Consider the following 26,699-nt stretch of genomic DNA (forward strand, 5'->3'; position numbering starts at 1 on the left):
CTGTGCAATGGAACCGTAAACAATCGGTGCGATCTGAGTTTCTCCGACTTAGAAAAAGGTTCCTGCACTACTTTTGGTCTGACTTTGGTACAACTTGCATTGACTTCTGTTAAAGAAGTCGCATGCAAGCCGTGCTGAAGTCACACTGGAGGGCCAAATTCAAAGTCATGTGCGGAAGTTGCGCGACTTAGAATTTGTGGGCGCTGTGAACCTGGGCTAACAGTACCCTGGGAACACCTGAACTCAATAATTTGAGTGTCCACATACTTTGTCCACATAAATTGTAGCAGCCAATCAGATTCAGGCAGGGCACAAAGTAATGCATCTGATTGGTTACTATAGCTTACAGCAACTTTCTTTACTACTTCAGTCTCACCTTTAAACAATGCTCTGACACCGCGTCTCCCACCAACTTTTCTTCTAAATATGCAACTATGTTTGGCTGCACAGAAACAAAAACATACAAGATTTTGACATTCTAAAACTTTATGCAAATATATATTTTTACAATGCTTCAGTCTTTTTATAACTTTCATTTCTTACATATTTCTGTATTTGCTATTTTCTTTTATTCCAGTTAAAAGGAAATGCAATAAAAATACAGTAAACATGGAGAGAAAGAAGGAAGCTTGGCCATGGCTTTAGTTGGGAAGATCCCACCAATCAGCAGAGGGCAAATGGATAAGTTTTCTATGTTGAGTCTAAAACAGAAAAACCTCTTGAAATATAGCAAAAGCAATGGAAAATGTAAAGCAGATATGTAACAGGTAGAAAATTCACACAGTGTAGTATTCATTCAGGCTTCTTTTAGCTTCCTGTCATCACTGTTTTAATTTGAGGAGGAAAAGCTCTTCCCCAGAACCACCCCCAAGGATCTCAGAACATAGTCCCGCAGAGAGCTAGTATTCTTGCAGTACCTGGTGTGTCGTGTTGAATAGTGTTTTGCATCTTCCATTTTCTATGAGGCATAGTAAAGCTTCATTCTGAAACTCGCGTCTCACTGAGAAAGAAGACAAAGAAAAGGTCATAATGGAAATCTTTTTATTTACAATAGTTCATAATCTAACACAGCCATTTTTAAACAGGTTTCCGTGAAACACTAGGGTTCCTCTAGAGCAGGGGTGGCCAACCAGTGGTCCGGGGGCCACAGGTTGCCTCTGGAGCCCTCTGATGTGGCCCGCGGCCTCCTGCTCTGGAATGGCGGGTTAGCAAGACCAGTTCACAGGTTGCCGGCTCGTCATATCACAGCATCAGTGTTGTCAATGAAGCTGGTGGTAGAGGAAGAAAGTGGCTGCAGAGCAGAGCCCCATAGCCCGATGCTTCCTGTACAGCGCCGGCTTTTGCCACAGGCAGATTCTATGGCAAAGTTCAGTTAACCCACAGGATAGACACAGGTGCGCTACGCTGCACCCGTGGTGTGGGTAAACTGCAGCACATCAGTGTGAAAGCGGTTTAGGCCCTTTTCACACAATCGCCCCTACCCAATCGGACCCTCGATTCACCTCTACAGAGCGGCAGATGTAAACAGACTCTTGTCCGTTTACGCACGCCTGCCTCCAATCCGATCCTACAAATCCGATACAAAAAATAGAAGGGAATTCATCCCCTTCCATCTGGGTGGATCAGATCAGAGGGTGTATAGAGTAGCCGTGACTTGTCATCCACCCGCTCCACTCATTGTGGCCCGCGACTGGTTACCAAGTTGCTTAAGTGGCCCTCACTCTTAAAAAGGTTGGGCACCCCTGCTCTAGAGGATGTTAGGGGTTCCTTGAGCTGTGGCTGATTTCTCTCCTCCCTTTGGATGATGTCTGCATAATTTTGGGGCTAACACAACTTGGCAGAATCAGCAGCATGACACCAAAGACCTTTTTTAGATGTCTGTATAGGTGGTATTCTGACCATCACTGTAATGGGACACCAAAGTCCAATGAATTGGTTTTAGCAGGGGGTTCCTCGAGACCTAAAAATTGTTCCTCTGGAGTAGAAGCTTGAGAAAGGCTGCTCTAACACGTATTTTATCGATTTTAACTTACAGATACAGTATACTATTGCACATTCAAAGCACTGACACTTTTTTAATAAAAGGCTAACTGTCAATCTATCTATTCAACAAATAATAGATTCAACAAGCAGATATTAGGACGATACATGCACTTTATCTTATACTTTTGTGTGTACACTGGAATTTGTTTTACTAATTAAAGGTCTTATGGGTAATGTACTATGCCGGTGTGCCTTCTTCTTTTTGCTTTCCTTATCATAGGTCACCAAGTCTTCCAAGCCTTACTCAATACCTGCAAGCTGGCCATCAGCAGAAGCATTGTTTGTCTGATGAGTTCCTAGGGTGCAGGAATCTTCAGAACCAATGGCAGGGAACTAGGCCTCTGTCAGGCTTTCTCTGCATGGCAAGTGACTTTGCATGGTACCACGTGATAGCATTACCATGGTGTGCTCTATGGAGGTGTTGTGCAGGGTCAAATATGATGACTACTCAAAAACACCAGCCTATAGCCAATATGTTTGATTTGGTGTCTCATGCAGTGCCAAATTCGGCCAACAGATATGGGGAAAAAATTACTTTTTTGGGCGCTGGAAGGATTTTTTACTATTTCCCTTGATATAGGTCAGCATAGGAGTTGCATGAGCAGTGGCTTCTCCTATGCCTTCATTCTATAACACACATTTAGAAAATTCCAATCCCTAAACAATGGGCATTTAAAGTGGTTGTATACCCACATTTTTTACTTTTACCTACAGGAAAGCCTATAATAAGGCTTACCTGTAGGTAAAAAAAATATCTCCTAAACCTGTACGGTTTAGGAGATATTCCCCTCGGTATGCGCCGCTGACTGCAGCGGCGCATGCGCACAAGGGGGTTCTCTCCGTGAAAATCCGGCAGCGCTCGTCCGGCCGGACTGCAATCTCCCGCGCGCATGTGCGGGAGTGACGATATCGCGGCTCCGGCCACTCACAGCGCCGGAGCCGCGATACCAGGAAGAGACGCCGAGGGAGCATGTCGGCTCCCTCGGCGTGGATCGGGCCAGATGTCGGGGCCTCGTTCTAAGGTAAGTATTTCATAATGAGCTAGTATGCGGTGCATACTAGCTCATTATGCCTTTTGCTTTGCAGGTTTAAAAAAAAAAAAATGCGGGTTTACTACCGCTTTAAGACAATGCTTTGTAGGTAAAGCAAGAACAGCTTATGGCAAGATACTGAAACCCAACCTTTCCAACAAGCTAAATAAAATAAAGGAAAACCAGTATAGTCATTTGGCAGACTCAATACAAAGCTATAAAACAACTTACCGCTGGCATTTAAGCATTCTGTATGCAAGACTTTCCCTTTAACTGACACCTGTAAATTAATAAGTATGAAGAGGTTAAAATATGCAGCAGAATTATAAAAAAAAAAAAGTGGGGTTGGAAAAGGAGCAATTGGTCCAAGTCTGACTCTTTTTTTTTTAAATGTATTTTTACTATCTATTGAACTATACACAGGATATTCTTTATAACCACACATTGGTTAAGACAGTTATGACATCTCTTAGCAGATTAGGGATATGGTGTAAAACCTCTTTAGCTGGCCATACCTAGATGTCCTAAATATATTTACACAGCTTTGTCCAATCAGTGAAGAATCATACCATTTAAAATACTCACTGGTGAATGACCCTGAGCTAATAATCACTGAACTAGCTTCCTTCCTATGCAGATTTGTACAAGCCTTGTGATGATTACTCTGATGAGGCACTACAAGGTTATCTAGAAACGATATCCCTTAAGACCCGGAAGCTCCATTCACGTTAGACGAGCCGAAAGAGGCGGCTGCCTCCTTCCCTACCTGTAAAGCACCACGAGAGCACAGGATCCCCATGGAAGTACGGGGAGGTAATTTTACCCAAACTACCTCCCCGTACTTTACCCAGTATGGGGAGGTAATTTTACCCAAACTACTAGAAGTCTTTAATTCCTCCTTAAAGTCGGGACAGATACCTATAACTATGACCAGGGCAAACATTATACTATTACTTAAACCAGGAAAAGACCCGGTAGATCCAAGCTCTTACAGGCCCATCTCACTGCTGCAAAAGTGACGTAAAAATACTAGCCAAAGTTCTGGCCTTAAGGGTTAACAAGGTTATTCTGTCTACCATTCACCCAGACCAGGCAGTCTTCATGCCACGAAAATCCACTGCGACTAACCTTAGATTACTTTTTTTTGAACATGCAGACCCCAGCATATGAAGCTGGCCACAGGGCACTGTTGTCTCTTGACGCCAATAAGGCATTCAACAGTGTCAGTTGGTGTTATCTCTGGGATGTACTGTCCAAATTTGTGTTTGGTCCTCTATTCATCGCATGGGTACGGTTACTGTATAGTTCTCCAAGGGCCACCATACGCATGTCAGACAGGATGTCTCATCTCTTTGCACTAGGCAGGGTTGCCCCCTGTCCCCCCTGCTATTTGCACTGGCTATTGAGCCTCTCGCTGCCCAGGTATGGGTTTGTCCACAAATCAATGTATTTTGGTAGAGTGAATTGCATGAAAAAATAATGCTCAACGCCGACGATATGCTCCTCTTCCTGGAGGACGCGGATAACTCATTGTCTCACACAGTGTCCCTTATCACTGATTTTGGCCACTACTCAGGCCTTACCATTAACTGATCTAAATCTGCACTGATGTAACTGGATGAGGAACCTGGTTTGAATGCAGAGCTTCTTTAAATACTTACATTTATATATGCCTCAAACTGATTGTTATAAGCTAAATATATACCCCCTACTGACTCGCTTCAGAGACAAAATGGGTATAATATCCCAATGCTACCTTATGATCCTCTCTGCATTCTTGGAGGGAGACCCCATTAAAGTAGCGATCCAGTGGGAGGCAGACTTAGGCCCCATTACAGGGGAGCAGTGGGAAGAGGCCCTTCAAGCTGTTAACACCTGTTCGCGGAACGTATTACAAAAAGTATCCCAATTATATATTCTATTGAGAGCACACTATACCCCAGTAAAACTTCACAAAAATCGACAAATTGCCAGACTCGTGTGGCAAGTATAAAATAGTGCCCGGTGATCTGATACATCTGCTCTGGCATTGCCCCAAACGCCATAGATATTGGACGGGGGTCCTGGCCACACTTAACAGGGTATTTCAAACTATTGTCCCTCTTGATCCACTAGGTTGCCTTCTAGGTATACTGGAGGGGGCAATTCCAGAGGAAATTACAAGGATGGCTTTCGCCAGAGCATTGTTTCAAGCTAGGAAAACAATACTTATGAGCTGGAAATCTGCCACATCACCAACGGTTAAATTCTGGGTTGAACACATGGGTAATACTGTTATCATGGAAAAATACATATATCAGCCTAGGGGGAATCCTGGGAAAATTGACAGATTTTGGGCCGCTTGGCTCGATATGCCCAGGAATAAGCCCAAGAGAACTGATACAGATGAGACTGCTTAGATGCTCATAGATGTAAAAGATACCCAGGGACACACCCGCATGGGTAACAGAAAACATAGTAGGGTAAAAGAGAGGAGATGTTAGGGTTGTCAGCACATTGGCAAGGGTTTGCAATGTATCACCAAAAATAACTCAATGTATGTGCAATGCAATGTCTACTCACAGTTATATGTATACTGCAGGATATGACTAATGGTTATGTAACTAATTCTTTATAAAATGAAGTGTAATGTGATACCTGCTTGAATTTGCTTTATGTTTCTTGAGCAATAAAAACCTTTTGATAAAAAATAAAAAAAAACACTCACTGGAACCAAGGAAGACAGTTGGATGAGTGGTGAAACATCTTCAATATTACAAAACAAGTCCAGTTGGATGTGACACTACTACCTAATATTTGTGAATCAAAGATTCTCCTAATTTACCTATCACTTATATTTCTAAATGATAATAACCTAACTTAAAATAAAAATCTTTATCCTTGTGTAAAGCTCCATGAATTAAGCCTAACTCCTTCCCCAATTAATCAAACTCATTACTATTATGGATAAGTTTGGGTTCTATCCGAACCAGGTTTGGTCCAAATCTGGATATTAGCTGTTATCATAGGGCCAATGAGGTATGGATAAACTTAGGTTCTATCCGAACCAGGTTTGGTCTAAACCTGAACATTAGCTGTCATCGTAGGGCCAATGAGGTATGGATAAGCTTGGGTTCTATCCGAACCAGGTTTGGTCCAAATCTGGACATTAGCTGTCATCGTAGGGCCAATGAGGTAGAGATAAGCTTAGATTCGATCTGAACTAGGTTTGGTCCAAACCTGGACATTAGCTGTCATTGTAGGGCTAATGAGGTATGGATAAATTGGGTTCTATTTCAGGCTTTCTCAACCTTTTAACCCTAGAGGAACCCCAAAAATAATTCCCAGTTCTTGAGGAAACCTTACTAAAACCAATTCATCAGGGGTTGATTGGAACAATGCCCTTTATACTGGTGGCCAATAGGAAGAATGTCCCCCCTTAAAGTGGTACTCAGAATGCCACCCTTAAATGGGTTGTAAACCCTCAGGGTTTTTCACATTAATGCATTCAATGCATTATGGTTAAAAAACCTCCTGTGATGCAGCAGCCCCCAAGAGCCTTCTTTTTATCTACCTGAACCCGATCTTTCCAGCAATGGGGACGAGCACACCAGCTCCAGCCGGTGTCTCGGGTTCTGATTGGATAGATTGATAGCAGTGCAGTCATTGGCTCCCGCTGCTATTAATCAAATCCACTAACATGGGAGCAGGGGGGTGGGGCCGAGTCCTACTGTCTGTGTCAATGGACACAGCAGCAGGACACGGGAGTGCGCCTGCACCATAGCCCAGAGGCAGAGTGGCTCTCCAATAGGGCAATTGAGAAGAGAAGGAGCCAGGAGAGACCCCAGAAGAGAAGGATTGGGGCCACTCTGTATAAAACCAACTGCACAGAGGAGGCAAGTGTGACTTTTTATTTTATTTTAAAACAAACCACGAACCTTTAGATATCCTTTAAAAGACAGCTAAAAAGATATTTGGTGTCATGCTGCTGGCTTTGCTAAGTGATGCTGAACCTTGAACTATGTAGGCAACATCAAAAAGTTATTTCATCAGCCACAGCTCAAGGAACCCCTAGCAACCTCTCAAGGAACCCCAGGGTTTCAGGGAACCCTGGTTGAGAATGGCTGTTCTATCTGAACCAGGTTTGGTCCAAACCTGAACATTAGCAATCATCGTAGGGCAAATGAGGTAAAAAAACTGACCTTATATGCCTGTGTGGCCATATTTGGTCAATGATGTTGTGCAAATCCTTTGTGTATATCAGCTGCAATGCCAGAAATCACCAGCCCGGAGCACATTGGCCCAGCATTGACTGCTAACTTCCAGGCTTGTACCAGTCTGAATCCGAAGCCAAACTCATCACTAGTTACCATCTGAAACAGTGATGATAATACGTCTATTTATGCAATGAAGAACAAGACATAAACATTCTTGGGGGCCCATTCTTGGGAACCATGGACCCAATAGCTGTGTCTACATCTGATATTTCTTTTGCTATACCACTTCTTTACTTGAACTCATACCCATCCTTATTGATCATGTACATTCAATTGGAGCCACAAAGTTATTACAAGCTGCGGCACATCTGTCAACATGTTCACAAAGTACAATGCGTACTTGCAATGCAATGCACTGGTCACAGATGAGTAAGTTGGCAATGCAGGTGCTGAATACACAGTACAAAGATTACATTTTGTAGTTACTGTACTCAACAGCAGATATCATTCCTTTGAAAGGAAAACCAGAAACACAGTGGGCCCCTATCAAGCTAGTGTAGTCAAAATAGAAAAACATTCAGATTTCAAAAGCTTTGTCCTTACTGTCAAGGGGCTGAAATAAAAAATCCCTACACTGCGCCTGGGAAAAAAATAGTATATCCAATGCCTGGGACCAGAGTGAAAAAATAGGGTGGAACTCCGCTTTAATGAGGCATAGCTGAGTTTGTGTGGGGACAAAGACACTATAGGGCCAAACACAGGGGCCGAATATCGGGCAGTATCAGCCGGTTCAATAAAAACTGTGTGTACGGCAGCTGGTCCGGAAAAGGTCTGTCAATCGGCATTCGATCAGCGCTCTCAGCCAATGGCTAGGATCGCTGACCAGTATGTTCTGGCTTTGGCATCCCCTTGTCAGAACACAATAGCTCAGCGGGGGAGAGCGCTGTACTAACATCGCATATGGGAGGACTCTTCGGAAGAGGGCCACGCACGAGGCTGGCTGAGAGACTGTCTTTCTGTTCAACGTTTTAAATAAAAATTCCAAAAGGTATACAGGTGTCGGTCTCTGCAGTTATTGGGCCATCAACCTCGGGAACCCCTAGACAAGAACGACGAGCTACAAGGCAAAGGAGGTAAACGGTAAGCCCAAATCAAACCAGCCGCTCCTTCGGGGGTCAGTGCTACATACAGTATATCTCTCCTCTAATAGTATATACCAGTGATGGCGAACCTTGGCACCCCAGATGTTTTGGAACCACATTTCCCATGATGCTCATCCACTCTGCAGTGTAGTGGAGCATCATGGGAAATGTAGTTTTAAAACATCTGGGGTGCCAAGGTTCGCCATCACTGGTATATACAGTATATCTCCTCTAATAGTATATACAGTATATATCTCGTCTAATAGTATATACAGTATATATCTCCTCTAGTAGTATTTACAGTATATCTCTCCTCTAATAATATATACAGTATATCTCCTCTAATAGTATATACAGTATATATCTCCTCTAATAATATATACAGTATATCTCCTCTAATAGTATATACAGTATATATCTCCTCTAATAGTATATACAGTATATCTCTGCTCTAATAGTATATACAGTATATCTCTTCTGTCTGTTATTATCAGTTATTTTCTCCCCAACCATATAGTTGGTTATTTATATTTACCACTGCATAGAGATATTTAAGAATAAATTGCCATTTTTTTTAACTTGACATATTAACTAAGTTATACACCACACTTGTTTTAAGGTTATTAACCGATTAATCAATTAATAAAAACAATAATCGGTCAACTAATCGTTTATGAAAATAATTGTTAGTTGCAGCCCTAGTTTTAAAGCCTTAAAATTTTTCCTTAATGCATTATAATGCCGTGTACACACAACTGGACTTTACGGCAGACTAGGTCTGGCGGAATCAGTCCATTGAACAATCAGATTGTGTGTGGGCTAATCCAATCGTTTTTCATAAAAAGAATCCAACTGACCTAAAAATAGAACACGTTTCAAATCTGTCCGATGGACTCAATCCTTATTGGGAAAACCGTTCGTCTGTATGCTGGTCCGACGGACCAAATATGACGCAAGGGCAGCTATTGGCTACTGGCTATTGATCTTCCTTTTTTAGTCCTGTCTTACGTCATGACTTTCAAAACGAACGGGCTTTCGGAAGTCCACCGAAAGTCCATCGGGAAGATCGCCGGACCTTTTCTGACGGAAAGTCCGGTTGTGTGTACGCAGCATAGGCATTAAAGTGGTTGTAAAGGCACAAGGTACAGTATTTTACCTTCATGCATTCTATACATGAAGGTAAAAAAACCTTCTGGGGGTAGCAGCCCCCCCCCTCAATACTTACCTGAGCCCCCTCTCGATCCAGTGATGTCCAAGAGAACCTTGGCTCTCCAGGGACTCGCACTCCTGATTTCCTTTTGGCAGCAGCGAGAGCCATTGTCTCCCTCTGCTGTCAATCAAATGCTGTATACAGCGAGTTGGGGCAGGCCAAGCTGCACGCTCTGTGTCAATAGATGCAAACAGTGTTGCTCAGGAGTGATCCCACAATGGTGCCCCCATGGAAAGTGCCTTTCATTTGTGGGCACTTGCTAAAGAGGAGGAGCCTGGAACGGCCAGTGGGGGACCCCAGAAGAAGAGGATTGGAGCTGCTCTGTGCAAAACCATTTGTAAGTATAACATGCTTTTTATATTAATAAAAAAAGAAAAAAAACATTAATATTGCTTTAATATTACATATGGCAATATTTAATATTACATATTTAATATTAATATGGCTCTTGCAGCCCCTGTACAGCAGAACTTTGTTGGTAGAAGCAGCATAAGGAGTGCTGTAGTTGGGCTGCAGTGGATTTATAATTTTAGCCTGGAGCCCATAATGCAATAAATACAATCAATACATACAGATAATATAACAAGGATGGTTCATACCTGGACACAGAGCGATGGGTGCAGCACCTTCAGACCCTCAATTCTATTTCGAACCTGTTATATAAAACAAGTAGAGAAATTTTAAGGATACTGTCTGGAAAATAAACCAATTACTGTACGTATTACATGTGGTGTGATCTTATTTTAAAATATATCCAAAGCTAAAACTTTTTGTTTCCTCTATTTTCATTCTGGTGACAACGGTGCAATTTTGGATTTCCCATCACTTCCTGCCTGATGCAATGAATTTCAAGACAAACAGACAAACATTTTCTCCTGTAAAATCAGCACATCAACATTTTTTGGTGATTGAACCATGCAGTAATAGATCAGATTTAATGAGCGTGCTTTATGGTTTTCCTTCACAGACTCAACTCTCCGAAAGCCATGTGTTTAATTGGTAGATGCTGGACAGCTTGGTTCTTGTAGTGGCAAGACATCCACTGGCCATGGCTCTACTCATCCACGCTATGACAGGAGTCTCATTCCTCCTGCAGTAAAGGGGGCTCTCACTACTTCCGCTGCATTTTCCAAGGTATGTAAGAAAGTCCAACAGGAAGTGATAAACAACTTCGGCCATTCTCCACCAGGGTTCCTCCAGAGTTTGCTAGGAGTTCCTTGAGCACTTACTAATTGACTCCTTTTATTGGCGCCAGGAGAGTTCCAGGTAGGGTTGGTTGCCACATCATCCCTTTAATCCAGGACACATATTCAGGGCCGTCTTTAATATTGATTGGGCCCTGGGCAAAAATTTTCTTAGGGCCCCCCTCCCCCCAGGCAATTTCACTTTCCACCTTCTCTGTGAGATACAAGAAATAGCAGCTAGATTTAAAATCAGTTTACTGTATCAGATCAGGCAGCGATTGTGATTAGTTGCCAGAGATTACAGCATATCATTACTGCTTACTGACTGGTTGCTAGAGGTTACAGCACTCCTTAAGGCTCACTGATTAGTTGCTAGAGGTTACAGCACATGATTTCTGCTTGTTGATTGGCTGCTAGAGATTACTGTACAGTAATACTGTTCACTGGTTACTATAGGTTACAGCACATCATTTCTTCACTGCAGGGGGGCATGGTATACATATGAATGCTGCCTTATTTACATATCAATGCTGTTGGCCTCAGCTAATTACATATGCGTGACACTGCTATTTACATATGAATGCCGGTTAATTACATGTAAACACAGGGTCTGCAGGTGAGTCATCTGTACACAACACTAAGTCAGAGCTTGACAGCAGCTATCAGGACACAGCACAGGACTAAAACCTCAAGGGACAAGGGAATGTAAACTGGGATAGTTGACAAGTATGAGGCAGCTGCTTTGGGCCCCACAACAATGACAGGGCCCAGGGCAGCTGCCCCTTTTGCCCTGCCTTAAAGACGGCCCTGCACATATTAAATACAAAGGTTCTGTGGCTGATTAAGGGGGTAATTAAACTCACTCGGTGCCTTATTTGCAATAAATCAGCCTCCGAACCTGTGTAATTCATATGTGTCCTGGATTAAAGGGATGATGTGGTAACCCAACAGAATGACATCAATTATCTTTTTTAACACAATGGACACCAGTGATCTTTTTAGCAGTTTGGAATGGCGGCATTCTGTATGTAAGGAGCACCACTGACCACATGACATTCTTCCAACTGACCACCAATTTAAGAAGCATTCTTCTAACTGACTACCAATGTAAGAAGCATTCTTCCCAGTGTCCACCGATGTAAGGAGCATTGTTCCCACTGACCACCAATATAAGGAGCATTCTTCCCACTGACCACCACTTTAAGGTGCATTCTTCCCAATGATCACCAATATGAGAAGCATTTTTCACACTAACCACTAACGTAAGGGATATTCTTCCCACTGGCCACCAACGGAAGGAGCATTTTCCCCACTGACCACGAATGTAAGGAGCATTCTTCCCACTGACTATCATTGCAAGGAGCACTCTTCCCATTGATCACCAAAGTAAGACGCATTATTCCCATGGACACCCAATGTAAGAAACGCTTTCCACTGACCATCAATGTAAAAGGCATTCTTCTTAATGAGGAACAAAAGGGAGCTGCGCTAAACTAGTTAATCCGTGAGACAATTATGATATAAAGGCTAATATCCCACAGTGGGTGAGACCATTATGAGAAGAGGGCTTCTCCCAGTGTGAATACAATGCTAACAAAAATAAATACCAAAACTCAATACATATCAAAGCTCAAGTGAAAAAAAAACTGAAAAATAAATCACAAAAATCAAGTGACTAGTTCATGTATACTGACTGATGATAATAACCCAAAGGGTTACCAATAGTGAAGAGTAAACCCTTGTACACACGGTCAGAGAATCCGTCAGAATGTGTCCTATCGGACTGTTTTGTCAGATATTCCGACTGTGTGTGGTATGCATCGGACTGTTTCCCTCGGAATATCCATCGGACCAAATTTTCCAACTTGCTGGAAATATTTTCAGACAAACTGGTCCGATCAGACATACTCCGATCATGTGTAGCCTACTCCGACGGACAAAGTGCCACGCATGCTCAGATCAAATTCCTAGACCAAAGCTATTGGCTACTAGCCTGAACGTAGTCCCGTCGTAACGAAATAACGTCATCACGTTATGTACAATCTGATTTTCCGACAACTTTGTCCGACCGTGTGTATGCAACAGTTTCGGACAAAATCCGTCGGACAAAATCCAATGGATTTGGTTGTCAGAATGTCCGACCGTGTGTACGGGGGCTAAATATAATAAAGTCCATGCACAATTAATGGAAGATTGTAGACTCTTCTCAGGTAATAAAAACAAAAAACAACCCCAAAAAAAGTGTGACCAGATAGACGTGTCTCCACCACAGTAAACACTGCAGCTTACCAGAACGTGGTGGTCCCTTAGTTATAGGAGATCACAACAAGCAGATGGCTATCACCCCAACCTGGGATCTTTGGGAATAAACTGGACTCCTCAACCTCAGCGATGATGATCTCCACACATCTCTCATCATCGCTGAGGCTGAGGAGTCCAGTTTATTCCCAAAGATCCCGGACTGGGGTGATAGCCATTTGCTTGTTGTGGTCAATTGACCTTTGGGCCTTTTTCACACCGGCAGCTGGTCGCGATGGACTGTTTTTTAAGTAGCGGTTCAGAGCCGGTTTACAGGTGTTTTCGAGACGTGATAATCCAGTTTTTTTTTGTTGCTCCCAAGAAGTAAAAGTTTGTACTGAAATACTGTGCTATAACCATTTGTGGCATGGTCCCATTTTCTTCAATGGGCGAGTTTGGCAAATGGCACTGCTTACCAAACTCAACATGCAGAGTCCAAATTACCACACTCCGAAGGAAAGTATTGCTGCGGCAGCAATGTGAGTGGCCTCCATGTCACATAGTAGGTGGGTGGTGGAAAAAAAACACAGATTAACCACCTATTTTTATCACCACCGCTGTCATCTTAGCCTTCAAGGCTGCATCTCATACAGGTCAGATTGGCAAATCAAAATGCAATGTATCCTCCTATTCATCAAAGCTGATTAAAGACAACACATGTTCAGCGTGCCCAAGGCGATTAGGTTATGTGCGAGGGAAGTCCCATCTTCCCATCTTATTTTGTAAACTTCAAAAAATACTATGCAAATGGAGCCAACACTTCCTGGAATGGAGCTTCCCTGTTGTGTAACATCATTTAACATTTTCCTATCTTGCAGCAGTTGCAAACCTCCATGTAATTACCACAGAAAGGCAGAGAAAAAATACCTTTATGTAGATGTAAATCTTAAAGAGACCCTGTCCTAGACCATTAATTTCAACAACCGTCTTCCTAAAAGATGATATGTGCATTTATCATATTTTATGCATGCTTTTAACCTGTAAAATGTCTGCAACCCCAGCAGGTTCAAAGATGTCACTCAGATGACATTCTGTACAAGCCTTTCTCAATATTTTTACCCCAGAGGTCTCAGAGAAACCTTACTAAAACCAATTAATCTGGGGTCAATGGGAAGAATGCTCTCCTTACACTGGTGGCCATAGGAAAGAATGCTTCCCTTACATTGGTGGCCATTGGGAAGAATGCTCCCCTTACATTGGTGGCCATTGAGAAGAATGCTCCCCTTACATTGGTGGCCATTGGGAAGAATGCTCCCCTTACATCGGTGGCCATTGGGAAGAATGCGCCCCTTACATTGGTGGCCATTGGGAAGAATGCTCCCCTTACATTGGTGGCCATTGGGAAGTATGCTCCCCTTACATTGGTGGCCATTGGAAAGAATGCTCCCCTTACATTGGTGGCCATTGGGAAGAATGCGCCCCTTACATTGGTGGCCATTGGGAAGAATGCTCCCCTTACATTGGTGGCCATTGGGAAGTATGCTCCCCTTACATTGATGGCCATTGAGAAGTATGCTCTCCTTACACTGGTGGCCATAGGAAAGAATGCTTCCCCTACATTGGTGGCCAATGGGAAGAATTGCTCCCCTTACATTGATGGCCATTGGAAAGAATGCTCCCCTTACATTGATAGCCATTGGAAAGAATGCTCCCCTTACATTGGTGGCCATCGGAAAAAATGCAACCCTTACAGTGGTGGTCAGATTAGTACTCTAAGCCCTTGTACACGCGGTCGGACATTCCAACGGAAAATGTCCGATCGGACCATGTTGTCGGATAATCCGACCATGTGTGGGCTACATCGGACTGTTTCCGTCGGAATATCCGACCGACAAAGTTTTAGAGCTGGGCTATAAAATTTTCCGACAACATGATCCGATCAGACTTTGTCCAATCGTTTGTATAGAATTCCATGCATGCCACGCATGCTCAGGTCAAATTCCTAGACCAAAGCTATTGGCTACTAGCCTGAACGTAGTCCTGTCGTAACGAAATAACATCATCACGTTACGAACGATTGGATTTTCCAACAACTTTGTCCGACCGTGTGTATGCAACACCAGTTTCGGACAAAATCTGACAGATTTTGTTGTCGGATTGTCCGATCATGTGTACAAGGGCTTACAGATCATTGGTGTCATGCAGTTGGCTCTGGTCCTGGAATTATACAGGCACTATTAGATGGGAGGCATTATCAGTCACAGCTCAAGATACCCCAAGCAACCTCTGGAGGCACCATAAGGTTCCATGGAACCCTAGTTGAGAATGGCTGCTTTATAGTTTTCCTCTTCATACATAAAAGGTTACATAGAGAAGTAAATACAAGGACAGAGGAGCTGGAGCAGCACAGACAGCAATTTGCCACTCTCAAAAGAGGAGTGAGCTATGACATGCAAAGAGGGAGATGACTGTGCAATGGTGTTTACTATTGTTAGAGTAGCCAATGGCAACTTCAAAGACACATTGCAAGTGAATAAAAAAATCATTTATGGAAAGGAAAAATGCTGCAAATAATCCTGGATTTTTCTGTGTGTTTGCCTGCATTTTTTTTAAACTTGGTGACAGGGTCTCTTTAACTGAATGATATTTTGTTTGCTAAGCACTGTACATCACAAATTAATGACATGTTGTTATAAAATATCCTCACTTCTCTATTTGCACTCCAGCAATGGCTGCAAGGCATTCCCTAAGGCAGGTTTTAAAATGGTGACAACAATGGACAATGCCTGCATAATGTACGCTAATATAGAAACCTATAATTTACATTGCAAGCCTGTGTAATTTTCTTCTCTTTTTGCAAAATGTGGAACCAGCTACACCAATTTTTTGCATTCTCTGTTTCGGATGTGGCTTTTAGCCAAAATATTATTTCTTATTTCTTCTCTTTTATTTGTAGCAACCTCTACCAATAGGTAGGTGCTAGTAAGGGTTATTTTACTAGTATTTTCAGCACAGGCAAATTTAGGCAGGCCTATACTGCAAGCTAGGCCTGTCTGTTTTGATCGGGGGGGCTGGGAGTGGCCAGAGTAGTAATGGGTGTGACCACCTGTGCTCTAGTTCTGGGGCGTCTACCCTGCTTCCAGGGAGAAGATTCTGGAAGAGTGGCTGGGCCTATAACTGGAATGGTAGGCAGCTCATGTGGGAGCCCTGACCAATCCCCAATCGGTATTGGCCGGGGACAGGCCTCCTATATTACCTGAGGTGATATGCCACTGGGGAGGAGAAGTCGGCTGAGTGTAGTGAGGAATGGAATGCTAGGCAGCAGCAGAAGGCCATACCCATCTGTGGGTGTCGATTACAAGAGAAGGCCCGGAAAGAACTGTGAGGGAACATTGCCTCTACACAGTCATTTGCAATGTCACCACATGGTCGGTGGCAGGGAACTCCTGCAGCAGAGGGGCAGGAGAAGCTGTCGGAACGCATGGTCCAGTCAGTTCCTCATCATCTGATGCCCCAGTAGAAGTCCCCTGGGACGAAACGGATAGGGCCTGGTTTCTATGTTCCCTATATTGCTTTTAACATTGTGATCACTATTTTTATTCTTTTTCCATTTTTATTTTGTATTCTGGTTTTATGCCAATAAACAGCCAACTTGTTTTTTGAACCCACACCATGGGAAGCTGTTGTCCCGTTTTGTTTTACATATGACCTTCTCTGTGAGCCTTTTTTACACCAACTGTTGACTCATTGTTTGGTGGCTACTCCCTCATCCTTGGATTCCATCAAGAGAGGTTTGCGAGCTCCTGAGGACATTGCGGATTGTTCCCTTTTGGTTAAAGGACCATCTCTGACCTGCTGCATCGTTCCTAAAAGATGGAGGATTTATCTGTTCATGCTCGGTAGACCTGGTGTTGTCCACACGCAGGTCCATTGTCTTTGGTAAGAGTACCCATCTATTATATACCTGGCTGAGGTCACTGTCTTCGGATGCCCATCGGATCATCCTCTGTCTTTCTATATTGTGAACCACTATAGCTGTGATTGACATATCGATCTTTGGGACTGATTTATTTTTTATTTAGTCTTCACGGACATTTTCTATTTTTCACTTTTTTGCGTGTTAGCTATTTTAACACAGTGTTTTTCATGAGAAAATTTTTTGCATTCTTTGTATTTCTTACAGTATACCAGCACTGTTACTTTCCATTCTCAGATATAAATAGACCCAGGGCTTTTTTTCAGCGGGAACGCGGGGGAACCTCCAGCACTGAATGTGTGTAATAGCATGGGGTGTGGGGTATGCTGGAGTGTCTATTGATGTTGGCTGCTGGGGGATCTATTGTCACTGGTGGGGATCTGATTTTGTGTGAGGGTCTATTGTTGCTGATGGGGAATATATTGTTGCTGGGGGGGTCTTATGTTGCTGGAAGGGATCTACTGTTGAGAGAGAGGGATATATTTACTGGCTGCCGGAGGATCTATTGATGCTAGCTCCTGGGAGATCTGTTGTTGCTGCTGGGGGATTTAATGTTGTTTGGGTGGATATTTTGTTACTGGGTGTGATATTTTGTTGTGGGTGGTTCACCGTTGCTGCAGGGAATCGATTGTGGTTGGGGTGGAGTCCATTGTTGTGTGGGGATCTTGGTTCTGTATTCTCTAAAAGGGATAGTACTGGTAGGTGGGTAGGGGGTGGAATGAAGGGACGGTGGTCAGAGGTGGGTAGGGGGCAGAGACAAGGGGTGACTCAGATGGGGGGGGGGGGGCTGGGGTTGGGGTTCCTGCATCTATTTTCCAAGAAAAAAAGCCCTGAATAGACCCCATAGCTTGCGGCATGCTGTGTAGGCACAAATGTTGCTGTTGTATTTTATTGCATTTTAAGCCGCATTATCAGCCTATACAATCAATGGGCTGCGTTTACATTGACATATGTCAATATTGGTACAAGTGACAGATACCAGAAAGTGGAAATGTTTCGGACATTCTTTCATCTTGCATAGTAAATCTTGCTGATCATTTTACCTGGCTGACCACTTCAGTCCTCGTATTGGGGATCTCTCTACATCTCGGGGGGTTCCCAGATTTCCAACACAAGGAAGCTTCCGCCGTAACTTTACAAGGTGCATTAAATATGTAAACATCAAATCCATTGATCTGCACCTCCAATTTACTTTTATCTAGAATTAAATCTTTAGAGTCTGAAAGAAAAGAAACAGAAGTGATGTTTATTTATCAAGGAGGAAATTTCTATCAGAATAAAAGATAAACTTTAATTTTGTTCTTCATACCTGGCTGATTCATGATATCATGAGTTTTGGTATACAGCACATGCCTAATGCCACGTACACACGACGCACTTTCCGGCAGACTAGGTCCGCGGTCTTCCCGACGGACTTTCGGCGGAGTTCCGACGGACTTTCCGAAAAAACGGAAAGCCTTGTACACACGGTCGGACCCAGATCCTGCATTCACTATATCTGGTCTCCCGCAGTACACAGAACATGGAAATGGAAATATCTAAATAAGTATAAACTGCCAAATACCTTTTCTCATCAGCATTATATAGCAGTCTTGTGACTTCTATCAGTGTCTGGTTAAAGCTTGTAGGAGGAGTTTTCATTCTCCTCTGATGGTCCTCTGAGGCTACATGACCCCTGACCCTCTGTCTGGACAGTGCTGATTGGCCCCTGTGCTGATCACACGCACCCTCCCAAGAAAATAAAAACTCTCTAGTAATACACACCAAACTGAGCATGTGCAGAGTGCCCCCAAGGCTCTGTTCTATCAGGAGATGCAATGGGGAAAGTGGAAGAAGAGGAGGATCCGAGACGACAGAATCAAACATCTTTTTTACACAATGCAGAGGATTAGGTTCAACGGTGAGTATAAAAAGCATCTGTTACTGCATATACAGACTGATATTATTGTTGTGGGCTTAGTAACACTTTAAAGTTGAGTTTCCATTTGAAAAAAAAAATTAAAAGTCAGCAGCTACAAATACTGCAGCTGCTGACTTTTAATAATCGGACACTTACCTGTCCCAGGGTCCAGCGACGTGGGGGGGTCAAAGCTCCGCTCGTCCGCTCGGCGGCGCCGGCATTGCAACTGTGGGCACCCGGCCGTGGTTTCACAGCCGGGCACCCACTGTGCATGCGCAAGCGGCGCAGCGCGCCATGATTGGCCGCGCAGTCATCTGGGACCTGTCACGTGTCCCAGATGACTGACAGGAGGGAGGGGGCAGAGCTGAGCCCTTCCTGTGCTGAGGGGGAGTGATGTCACCAGCCCAGGCACTGAAGGAAGCAGACTACGATGGACCCCCTAGCAACAGGCATTTAGAGGTAAGTAAAAAAAAAAAAAAAAATCCAAATTTTAGGAATTAGGAATTTTAATCATTTTTTTGGGGGTTTTTTTGTGTGCAACACCACTTTAAAGTTAGGCTTTAGGTCCACTTTAAAGAGAACCTGACATTATAGCGGTGACCTGTCAGATCGGAGGCTCCCAGGCTGTTGCTATCCAACCCCTTGAAAGGGTGCAAGATTAATACTAGCCATACACTATACAATCTCTGTACAAGCTCCTTGCCAATTACCAAAACTATGCAATATAAGGACTAAGCCTAAACAATCCACTCAAATCAGGAAAGCTCTTGCATGACACAATTAATGGCAGTCTAAAGGAGGTTGTACAATCAGATTGCATCGTGCACTAGTACTGCTTGTAGGGGAGTGGGCAAACTCTGGATGCCAGTCTTGGCAGGACCAGGCTAACAGTGGTTATGACAGGTTCCCATTAAGAACAAGCAGCTTCCAAAAATATAAAGGACGTCTGTATCCTGCATACACCTATAACAGGGATATCTTATGCAATGACTTGTCTATGGACAGTGTAGCATGTACACTCGGAGAAAAGGATAACACAACTTACAATTCCTGAATGGGCACATCATGGTTCTCACGGCATCCACCAGATCACTGTACCAGGCCTGCCAAAGACGGGAAAAAATTAAAACCATCAGAAACATTTGAGCATCTCCCAATCAAAGTCAGATTAAGTGCATTGGACAAAGTGCAAAAACTCATAGTGGCATCAGCAGTGCCGGGCAAGGTCACCTAGGGCCAAGGACGCACATGCCAATTGCCCCCCCCCCCCCCACTCCAAATCCCCCTTTCCAACACAAATTCTCTCCCAATTCCCCATTTTAGAATAAATCACCTCAAATTTCCCCTCCCACCACCAACCCCCACCCCCCCAACAAAAAAAACTCCTAGCACAAATCCCCCCCCCCCCCACCATATTACCTTTTCTAACACAACCCCCCCAAAATATTCTCCCCCCTTCCCCCCTCCCAACACAAATCCCCTCAAATCACCACTGTAATCACATCTCCCAAAATGTCCCCTCCTAGAACAATTCTTATACCCTGTTGTCCTCACCAAATTCCCCATCCCAACACAAATCCCCCCCCCCCCAACCTCCTCATGGTCTTCCCCCCACCTCACATGATACCACAGTGCCCAGGGCAGCTGACCCTCCTGCCCACCCCTTGTCCCGGCCCTGGGCCTTAGGTTTAGGTCAGCGACTTACCTGAATACACATACAGGGGACAATATCCGACTGTGGAATATAGTGTCGATTCTCTCCAATCTGGACAAAAAAATAAATAATAAAGTGTCTACTGGTAGGATCAACATTATGTCTTGTACACTTTTAAACATTTTCATTGTTTTAAATAGGACCCCCTCTGACATCACGGGGAAAGCCATAGGGAAGTCCCCGTGTGTCAGAGGAGGGCGGGGTCACCGGGTGGCCCCACCCTCTGTTATTTAAGAAGTGTCAGAAGAATTGAAGCGTCACATGGCGGAAGACTCCCACTGAGGCGGAACGTTCGGACGGACGGAGCGGAGAAGAAGCCAGAGCAAGACGCGGGACATGAAGAAGATGGAGAAGAAGAAGTTGGAGGAACAAGAAGAACACTGAAGGAAGACCAGAAGAAATAAGATGAAAGAAGAAGCGTAAAGAAGAAGAAATTACTAAAGAACTTGTCAAAAACTGTCTCTTGTGTTTTTTAACCTTTTTGACACTTTTTTTTTGTGAAATGGTGGGGGTACATTTATACCCCATTACCAATTCACACAGGGGGGGTCAGGATATGGGGGTCCCCTTGTTAAAGGGGGCTTCCAGATTCCGATAAGCCCCCCGCCCGCAGACCCCCACAACCACCTGGCAAGGGTTGTGGGGATGAGACCCTTCTCCCCATCAACAGGGGGACAAGGTGCTTTGGGGCTACCCCAAAGCATCCTTCCAATGTTGAGGGCATGTGGCCTGGTATGGTTCAGGAGAGGGGGGGCGCTCTCTCGTCCCCCCTCTTTTCCTGTGGCCTGGCAGGTTGCGTGCTCGGATAAGGGTCTGGTATGGATTTTTGGGGGGACCCTGGGCCATTTTTTTTTTACACTTTTTTTGGTGAAATGGTAGGGGTACATTTATACCCCATTACCAATTCACAGGGGGGGGGAAATCTGGGGGTCCCCTTATTAAAGGGGGCTTCCAGATTCTGATAAGCCCCCCACCCGCAGACCCCCACAACCACCTTGCAAGGGTTGTGGGGATGAGGCCCTTCTCCCCATCAACTTGGGGACAAGGTGCTTTGGGGCTACCCCAAAGCATCCTCCCAATGTTGAGGGCATGTGGCCTGGTACGCTTCAGGAGGGCGGTGCTCTCATGTCCCCTCCTCTTTTCCTGTGGCCTGCCAGGTTGCGTGCTCGGATAAGGGTCTGGTATGGATTTTTGGGGGGACCCCATGCTATTTAAAAAAAAAAAATTGGTGTGGAGTTCCCCTTAAAATCCATACCAGACCCTGTGGTATGGATTTTGAGGGGAACCCCCATGCCATTTTTTTTTTTTGGCGCGGGGTTCCCCTTAAAATCTATATCAGACTGGAAGGGCCCGGTATGGAATTTAGGGGGACCCCTACGCATTTTTTTTTTTTTTTTTTTACATTTTGGTTCAGGGTTCCCCTGTGGGAAAATCCCCATGCCGTTTTTATCAATGAAATTTTTTCCGACTGATTTTGTCCAAAAATCCGATTGTTCGGAACAAGGTGACGTTCGTTGCAAACGATGGGACTACGTAGACGCTAGTAGCCAATAGCTTTGGTCTCGTAATTTGATCTGAGCATGTGTGGCACTTTGTCCGTCGTAATTCTCTGACGATCGGAAAAAGTCTGATCGGATTTTTTTGTCGGAAAATTTTAGATCCTGCTCTAAAAAAAAATTCAGACGGAAAAAGTCCGATAGATCCCACGCACGATCAGATTTTCTGACAATATAATCCGAACGGACCGTGTGTACAGGGCATTAGAGTTATCCTCAGAACATGAAGAAAGGGATATTTCTCCAAAGGGGACACCTATTAAGGGGTATGTCTAAGAGAGGAGTTCCCCTTACTTCTGGAGATTTCCTCTAGCTTCCTGTTAACTCTTTGGGGGGTGAAGTGAAGGGAAATTTCCCCAGTTGTATACAGACAGCAAACAATAATCTGGCAGGTGTTTTAACCTTTTCCCTGATCTTTTGCCACACCGTCGGTGAGAGCCGGCGGTGTGGAGGATGGTCTATGTGGACAGCCTCTTTTAATCATCAACCATGTGAGCTGCTAAAATGTTGTACCTTCATTAAATGTAACCATATTGCTACACTTAGAGGCGCCCCTCTTCTCTTTTATACTCTGGAGCTCCTGCTGGATTTTGCTTCTAATCCCCTTGTGGAGGCTTCCATTTGTGGATGGACATTTTATGGTTACACAACCTATCACATTGCTATCATCTTTTTATATGGACTATAAACTGAAGGACCAATGAATAAATGGTCGTAGAACGAATCATTTGAGTTTCTATTATTTCTTATGGAGAAATTCGCTTTGATATACAAGTGCTTTGGATTATAAGCATGTTTCCGGAATGAATTTATGCTCGCAATCCAAGGTTTTACTGTACAGGCAGGAACTTTAAACAAGCAGTAATGAATATTAAAGCAGTACTTACTAAAGTTTTGTCGCTGTGGGTAGTGTTCTTCTTGTAATTGTAGAAAACCCAAACGCGTGCTTTCCGGCTGTTTGTCCCATTCACTATTCCCACCGAGGTCTCGTTGGATTTATTGACAAAGTCCAGGACAGGGGCTGAAAACGAAGATCGATTAATCATTGGTTAGTTGCTCTTTATTGTTCAAAAGATCTTTTTTTTTTCTTCTAAGAAGTAACGGAAAAAAAACATAAAGGGGTTGTAAACCTCAAACGTGAAATATGAACAAAGCTCATCCCTCTATAGTGTGTACTTGTCTCAGTCCAGAGCACTAAGTGTCGTTTCTCTCTATAGCCTCCTTCCTCTGCTGACACAGCGACAGGTTTTCCTGACACTAAGGACCAGTTCACACCATAGAAACACAGTCTGGATGCTTTCCTGCATGCGTGTTTTTGGTGCGTTTTCGATGCAGTCGAGTGCATTTTTTCCCTTTCTTTTTTCTTAACCACTTCAGCCCTGGAAGGATTTACCCCCTTCCTGACCAGAGCAGTTTTTTTTTGCGATTCTCTACTGCTTTTGCTTTAGCTGACAATTGCGCGGTCCTGCCATGTTGCACCCAAACAAAATTGACTTCTTATTTTTCCCACAAATAGAGCTTTCTTTCAGTGGAATTTGATCACCTCTGCGGTTTTTATTTTTTGCACTATAAACAAATAAAAGAGCGTCAATTTTGGGAAAAAAAGCATTTTTTAAAATTTATTTGCTATAATAAATCTGCCCAAAAAATATATAAAAAAAACGAATTTCTTCCACAGTTTAGGCTGATATGTATTCTTCTACATATTTTTGGTAAAAAAAAACAAAAAAAAACGCAATAAGCGTATATTGATTGGTTTGTGCAAAAGTTATAGCGTCTACAAAATAGGGGATAGTTTTATGTCATTTTTATTATTCTTTTTTTTTTTACTAGTAATGGTGGCAATCTGCGAATTTATGGCGGACACATCAGACACATCGGACATAAATTATTGCAGCAACCTCTATATTATTCTCTAGGGTCTCTGGGTGGGTTCTAAATAATTTTCTAGCAAAATTTGGCTGATTTTTAACTTATAAGCAACAAGTGTCAGAAAAAGGCCTTAATCTTTAAATGGTTAAACTGGACCATTTTGTATATATACATATATATATATATATATATATATATATATATATAATATATATTATTATTTTTTTGCAGAGACCCTAGAGAATAAAATAGTGGTTGTTGCAATCATTTATGTCCCACTGTATTTGCGCAGCGGTCTTTCAGGCACAATTTTTTGGGAAAAAATACACTTCAATGATTTAAAAAAAAAATAATAATATATATATATATATATATATATATATATATATATATATATATATATGTTTGGGGTGTTCTAAGTAATTTCATAGCAAAAAATACTGATTTTTAAATTGTAAGCAACAAGTGGCAGAAAAAGGCCTGATCTTTAAATGGTTAAACTGACCTCATTTACAGACCGAAGTTCATCACTAAAACATATCCAATAAAAAAATCTAATTTCTTCATAAATTTAGGCTAAAATGCATTCTGCTACATGTCTTTGGTTAAAAAAAAAAGAAAAAAGATAAAACAATTCCCATGCTGATCATATTATACAAAAATATTGGGCTAACTTTACTGTTTATTTTATTTTAATTATTTGAAGTGTCTTTTTTTCCCCCAAAAATTACGTTTGAAAGACCGCTGTGCAAATACTGTGTGACATAAAATATTGCAATGATCGCCATTTTATTCTCTAGGGTCTCTGCTAAATATATATATATACTTTTTAGGGGTACAAGTAATTTTCTAGCAAATAAATACGTATTTTAACTTGTAAGCAACAGATGTCAGAAATAGGCTTTAGGCATGAAAGGAATAAAGAACGTCAGACTTACCACCACACACCCATATATTGTCCAGCGGGTTCAGCTTAGCACAGCCTGTTGAAATAAGTATTTCATATAGTTAGTGCAATGCCAAAAAAAAGTGATGAAGGGTAAGGAAAAAAAAATCTTAATGATCCATAAGCACCCTTTACACAGTCTCTACCATCCCTCTGAAATGCGATCCTTGGTGGGTCACTTTTCAGAGGGCGGTAGAGCACCAACTTCAAGGCATTCACTTTCTTTTTTTTTTCTTTTTTTCTTTTTACTTTTCAATCCTGGGATTTTGCATTTAAATGCCACACCACAAGTGGGAGCCAAGGGTTTGATTCACAGGTGCTTCTCAGTCCCTGGTCGAGTTTGGTAGACACTGCCATCAAACTCAACATGATTTAAATTTGACACAACAGTGAGGCAAAACATCACATCTATAGCATGTGCATGATAGAGCTTAGGTGGCTGGGGAAACGGAGGGGGGGGGGGGTAAAAACACAAATCAACTGCCTCTTTTTACTACCCTTTTGCCACTCATGTAAATGAAACACATCGATATTTCTTCATCTCCAGTACATGGGGGAGGCAGGGCAATTGGTGTTTTACAGAAGATAGCTAGGAAGGAAGGTATTCTTCTGTGCCATTCACAGATTATTTTTAGCTGCGTTTTACCGTCAGATTTGCGGCGCATTTTCGCCCGCTAGCAGGGCGCTTTTAACCCCTGCTAGCGGCTGAGAAGGGGTTAAAACCACCCGCAATGGTGGCGTTTTGCCAGCGGTATAGCAGCGCTGACCCCCCCCCCCCCATTGATTTCAATGGGCAGCAGCGGTGGAGGAGTGGTAAATACACCGCTCCTTCATCGCTCCAAAGAATCTGCTGGGAGGACTTTTCCTGACGCCCTGCCAGCACACCACTCCAGTGTGAAAGCCCCGACAATGGAGCAGCTGTTTGAGGGCAGATTGCAGGTGCTATTTTTAATGCTATAGCACCTGCAAAACGCCCTCACTGTGAAAGGGGTCTTTGTATGCTATGAGCAGAGCATTTATCACTTTGCATACAGTAGGACTGGCCATAGTGGGATCACTTTGATGCAGTATGCCAACTTAATCATGTAACACAATATATGTGAGCCATGAGTCCCTATGCAAATGTTGGCATATGTATTACATGAAATATGTAAAGCTGTAATAAAATAGCATGTAGATGGCGTATTCAGTATCATCAATGCTGTTATCTCTACTAGAATAGGGACGTCAAACTCAATTTTGTTGCGGGCTGTATCAGCAGTATGGTTACCCTGAAAGAGCCAGTTGTATCAGGGGTGCTCTGTGTACCGAGTGGAAGGATCAGGAGTGTGTTATGTACAGATTAAAGGGTTCAGGGATGAGCTATGTACAGGGTTTAGGAGTGAATTATGTACAGAGTGCAGCGTTCAGGGGTTCAGGGGTGCACTATTTGCAGAATGCATGGTTCAGAGGTGCTCTATGTACAGAGTGCCGGGTTCAGAGATGTGTTATGTACAGAATGCAGGGTTCAGGGGTGTATTATGTACAGAGTGCCGGGTTCAGAGATGTGCTATGTACAGAATGCAGGGTTCAGGGGTGTATTATGTACAGAATGCAGGGTTCAGGGATGTGCTATTTACAGAGTGCAGGGTTCAGGGATGTGCTATGTACAGAATGCAGGATTCAGAGATGTGCTATGTACAGAGTGCAGG

General features: G+C 43.2%; 1 protein-coding gene across 1 annotated transcript in view; it reads right to left on the bottom strand.

Moving 5' to 3' along the window:
- Positions 1-26,699, bottom strand: part of IL17RC (interleukin 17 receptor C) — a 120,943-nt gene that overhangs the window by 19,201 nt on the left and 75,043 nt on the right. Inside the window, exons 7-15 of the mRNA XM_077451777.1 lie at positions 25,001-25,045; positions 23,078-23,211; positions 20,626-20,685; positions 19,966-20,023; positions 18,064-18,239; positions 10,222-10,275; positions 3,306-3,354; positions 918-1,000; positions 377-442 (exon numbers count right to left, since the gene is read on the bottom strand). Of these exons, the coding sequence (XP_077307903.1) occupies positions 377-442; positions 918-1,000; positions 3,306-3,354; positions 10,222-10,275; positions 18,064-18,239; positions 19,966-20,023; positions 20,626-20,685; positions 23,078-23,211; positions 25,001-25,045 (725 nt within the window). The remainder of the gene's footprint in view (positions 1-376; positions 443-917; positions 1,001-3,305; positions 3,355-10,221; positions 10,276-18,063; positions 18,240-19,965; positions 20,024-20,625; positions 20,686-23,077; positions 23,212-25,000; positions 25,046-26,699) is intronic.

The sequence above is a fragment of the Lithobates pipiens genome, unplaced genomic scaffold (assembly GCF_037356315.1).
Source record: "Lithobates pipiens isolate NorthernLeopardFrog02 unplaced genomic scaffold, aLitPip1_a1.2 Scaffold_23, whole genome shotgun sequence".
NCBI classification, from domain to species: domain Eukaryota; kingdom Metazoa; phylum Chordata; class Amphibia; order Anura; family Ranidae; genus Lithobates; species Lithobates pipiens.